At 41.0% G+C, this 4638-nt stretch overlaps 1 protein-coding gene across 1 annotated transcript; it reads left to right on the top strand.

Annotated features, from left to right (window-relative positions):
- The first annotated feature begins 1027 nt into the window (after window positions 1-1027).
- asb14b (ankyrin repeat and SOCS box containing 14b) lies at window positions 1028-4349 on the top strand. Its single transcript, XM_034696320.1, has 10 exons — window positions 1028-1126; window positions 1651-1827; window positions 1918-1970; window positions 2053-2184; window positions 2272-2430; window positions 2521-2766; window positions 2921-3089; window positions 3187-3721; window positions 3838-3991; window positions 4080-4349. Exons 2-10 carry the CDS (start codon window positions 1703-1705, stop codon window positions 4244-4246), a joined length of 1740 nt encoding a protein of 579 aa, XP_034552211.1. The 5' UTR covers window positions 1028-1126; window positions 1651-1702; the 3' UTR covers window positions 4247-4349.
- The last annotated feature ends 289 nt before the right edge of the window (window positions 4350-4638 follow it).

Raw genomic sequence — 4638 nt, 5'->3', positions numbered from 1 at the left:
TTCCATGCGGCTCCTTTTATTTCATCCCTGCACTCAACTTCAATGTTTATTTCCCACTTGGGCCTGAAGTACATAATCTGCTTGGACTACAGCAGCTCCTTTTCAGTCACTAATTAGGCTTATACTTTGTGGTTTTTATACCAAATCACAAGGATTCTTTCCTGGCTTCAAAACAAGTTATGTGTAACACTGCTGTTTGAACATATTAACAGTCATATGCTGTGATGGCAAAAAGCCAACTGAGATATAAAAAAGCTTTGTGAAATGAAAATCAGATGACTTGAAATAAGAACCAGAAACACTATGTAAACTGATGTTAAACTTTTGCTGCTGTGAAAGCTTGTTGATCTTACACATAGACCTACTAATCACTATACATATTCTTGTTCATGGACTTTCTGGCCTGTTGGGGCCTTTGTCTGTGTTGTCAGTGACCTTTTGCCCCTGTTTGTCACACATCGTCTCTCTGTTCCAGTCCTAACTGCGACCTGACACTGTCTGCAGGTTTGTGAACACCTTACAAGCTCTTAATGATACCTTGGGCTGCTTCGTCTTTATCCTTGAGACCATGCTTTTCTTTAGCACAAACAGCAAAATATGGGTATGAATTATGACTGAATAAAAAGGAAAAACACACATGCATATCATTTTTTATTATTTATTTCATATGCAAAGTATTTTCAAGACAGGAGCACAAAACTCTTTCAAAAAGCAAGTTAAAAGACAATCGAGAATATGCTAACACAGACAGCAAAATGCGAGCATGCGAACAATGACCGTCCAAGCATCAGTTTTTAAAGTAATGACTCAATTAATATGTAAATTAATATGATTTCATTTTAATGAAATTCAATCCCAAAAGTTATGTTATTCTTTTTTCTATTTAAGGATTCTGTCTTCTTTTTTCATTAAGTTCCCTATGTTTTAGTAAACCTGTTCATGTGAGCTGATTGGTGTCAGTTGTTGCTGTGCTCAGTAGGTCGGAGCTAGGTGTTGGCTGTGAAGACCCCGTGCTCTGACATTTATAGTTGGACAGATATAAATAGCGGCAGCATGTGTGTTGGGTGCAGAGGAGCCCAGTTGCTGTCGTAAAAGCCAACGATTGCACAGAGCCATTTGACTGAAGGTAAACAGCAGGCAAATTAGTAATGATTAAAAAGAAAGCTAGTTTTATCAGCATGTGGTTTACTGTACTGACCAGCTGTAGAACAATGCTGTTTGTAGCTGTTACATTTCCATTTTATAGAGTTTAATTTTAATAAATGTCTTAGCTTGTACAATACTATAGAACTGTCTTCATGTTGCCTAAGTTTTCTGTATGACCTTTCTTTCTCTAACTCATGATTCATATTTCAGAAATGCTTACAGTAATAATTTGTGCTGTAGGAATCTGCCATGAGAGAAATGCTGTAAACTAGCTGCAGAAGATGCATGGTCTGTTCAGTTTTCAGCAATAGGTCAACAGCTTTAATGCACTGTAGGGTCAGAATTAGCATCCACACTCACTTTGTCATCTTATTTAACCATTAACATGACTGGTTGCTTCTACTGTGTGCTTCGCTATGAGGCAAGTCACGTTTCCCTGCTGCTGCTGATAGAGATGTGTGAGTTTTTTAAGGCACCTGATTTAAGGCCTTGTTTACCTTATAGTTGTGTCTCCTCCGAGCAAGTCCTTGTGCACTGAGCCTTTCTGGACTAACAGATGACCACAGAAACAGAGGATGACTTTTACCAATCAGAGGATGACTTGGATGAAGATGAGGCGACGCAATATATAATTGAACAAAGCCTCATTCAGTATAGAAAACTTAAAGGGTTGAATCCAAGGTGATTATCTACACCCTGAGAACTAAATATCTCTCTCTGTCTATTTTTTTTTTTAAAGTTGATCCTATAATTTTAATTTTCTATCATTAGTGATCTGAAACCAAGTGAAGACCCTGATGAGATCTTCAAAGCAATCAAGGAAGGTGAACAGAACTGATTCAATGACTGTTGAAGCTTATTGTAGTCAATCCTGCTAAGATTCTCAGGCCCTGTCTCCGTGTTTAGGTGATGAACATACTCTGGACAAGCTAGCACTACAACCAGAGACTCACTCCAGAGTCGATGACCGAGGATGGATCCCTCTACATGAGGCCGCAGTGCAGGAGAATAAAAGGATACTAGAGATCATCTTTTCAGGTAGTGTGATCATCAAATTGCAACAAATATTTCAATATGAGGATTCATTTAAAATGCCAACATGTTGGTTATTTGTGTTGGTTCCAGCATCACCCCCGGGTGCAGCCCAGTGTCGCACTCTAAAGGGTGAGACGCCGCTGTTTCTAGCTGTGGTTCATGGGCTCAGAGAGAGTGCTACGTTCCTGTTACAGAACGGTTCTAGCCCAGATCTCCAGAACGATGAGCAGGATTCTCCGTTAGTGGCAGGTATCTTAAATCTGAATACAAAAGCTTGCAAAGAAAACACCCACAGACTCAGTCAGTTCACTAACTCTTCTCTTCTTTCTTTACTCTAAGCCATTCTGAATGACCAGTATGACTTGGCCACGCTCTTGCTACGCTACAATGCCAGTGTAGATCAAACAGGACCACTGAACAGGACAGCTCTGCATGAGTCCTCCTTCTTAGGCCTGGAGAACTTTGTGTATCTGCTCCTGGATTCTGGTGCTAACCCTAATGCATGTGACATCCAAAAGAAAACTCCCCTGGCTCTGGCTGCACAGAACGGACATCTGAACGTGGTGGAGGTCCTGTTACAGAAAGGTAAGGGAAAAGAAAGGGAAGGAATATTCTGGCTTTTAGTGGCAAACTGCAAAAAAATAGTAATGTAGAACAGTGTGGATGAATGCTACATTTTTGTTTCATGTCCTTACAGATCTGTGAATTGCCTGTAAAAAGTATCTTTCTAACTTTATAGGGGCTCATGTGTGGTGTGAGTCAGAGTCCGGCACTATCTTGTTTGAAGCCGCAGCATCAGGAAACCCGGACATAATCTCCTTACTGCTTGACTATGGGGCAGATCCCAACCTACCTCTTTACAGTGGGCACCTGCCAATCCATCGTGTGGCCTACCACGGACACATACTGTGAGTAATAGCTATGTTACAACATTTAGCTCCTCTACTTTTCATATAGCATTTAAATGACTGTTATGATTTACATAACAGGACTTCTTTCTGGCAGGGCTCTGGAGCGGCTCATCCCTGTGACTAAGATGGAAGCTGTAAAGAAGAGTGGTATGAGTCCTCTCCATTCTGCAGCTGCTGGTGAACACGCACATTGTGTGGAGATGTTGCTCAAAGCTGGCTTTGATCCAAACTTTATGCTTCACCAGAGGGTGCGCTGCAACTACGATGATGAGCGCAGGTCTGCCCTCTTTTTCGCCGTGTCCAACAATAATCTACAGTGCACCCGATTGCTGCTGGAGGCTGGGGCAATGGTGAACCAGGATCCTATCAACTGTTTGCAGGTGGCTCTCAGACAGGGCAATTATGAACTGGTCAACACGCTGCTGAAGTCTGGAGCGAATGTGAACTACTACTCCAGAGTCAACACCACCCACTTCCCCTCAGCACTACAGCACGCTTTGAAAGATGAAGTCATGCTGAGGATGATTCTGAACCATGGATATGATGTTAAGCGCTGCTTTGACTGTCCCTATGGTGATAGTTCTCATGACTACGCTCCTTGGACGACCTCAGTCATCAATGACATGGTGGTGAGTCTGGGAGGGAAAATAGAGCAAAGACTAAAAATACAAGAATGAATTTCACCCAATCAACAATTTTTTTTCCAGGTTTCCTTCATCCGCCATGTGTCTTTGTCTCTTTCCAGTTCTGTGAGGTGATAACAGTGTCCTGGCTGAAGCACATCTCTGCTCAGGTGGTGCGCATCATGCTTGACTACACCGACCAGGTCTCCTTTTGCACCAAACTCAAAGACACCTTGATGGAGCAGAAACAGTGGCAGGAGATCTGTCACATTCAAAGTAAGAACTGCACCATCTAATCCTGCTCTGTTTGTATTGATGACACTACGTGCATTCATTACTCAACTCACTCTCCATTTATATGCAGGAAACGCACGCAGTCTGAAGCACCTGTGTCGGCTGCAAATAAGGGAGCATTTCAGTCGACTGCACTTGAAAGCTCCAGTTTTCATCAACTTTCTTCCTCTTCCTCCCAGACTTAAAGATTACCTGCGTTACAAGGAGTTTGATGTCTACAGCAGGGGAAGCATGTGAAAGAAGGAAACAGACCATAACTATCCATTATTTGTTTGCCTCATTGTTTTCTGTTCTGGACATTCTATTGGTGTCCCAATGCATATTGTATGTTCTTTTTACGTTGGAATATAATTTTCACAAGACTGTACATGCTTTTGTGTTTTTTTTGCTGTAACAGCCACAGTTACATGTTAATGTCTGAATCTTTTCTTTGTTTTTATCCTCCTCTGGTTAAATCAAACATTCTGAATAATAACAGTATTTCTACTTCACTATCACAGTCTTATTGTAATTAAAGTGCTTAATTTCATAATGTGAATACATAAAATGTTAATTGAATTATAAGAAGAAATAGAATGTATCACAAAATCAGAATCCAATTACAACTTTGACAATGTAATTAAAAACAT

Source organism: Notolabrus celidotus, chromosome 11 (assembly GCF_009762535.1).
Source record: "Notolabrus celidotus isolate fNotCel1 chromosome 11, fNotCel1.pri, whole genome shotgun sequence".
NCBI classification, from domain to species: domain Eukaryota; kingdom Metazoa; phylum Chordata; class Actinopteri; order Labriformes; family Labridae; genus Notolabrus; species Notolabrus celidotus.
This window is presented reverse-complemented; position numbering and strand designations above follow the sequence as displayed.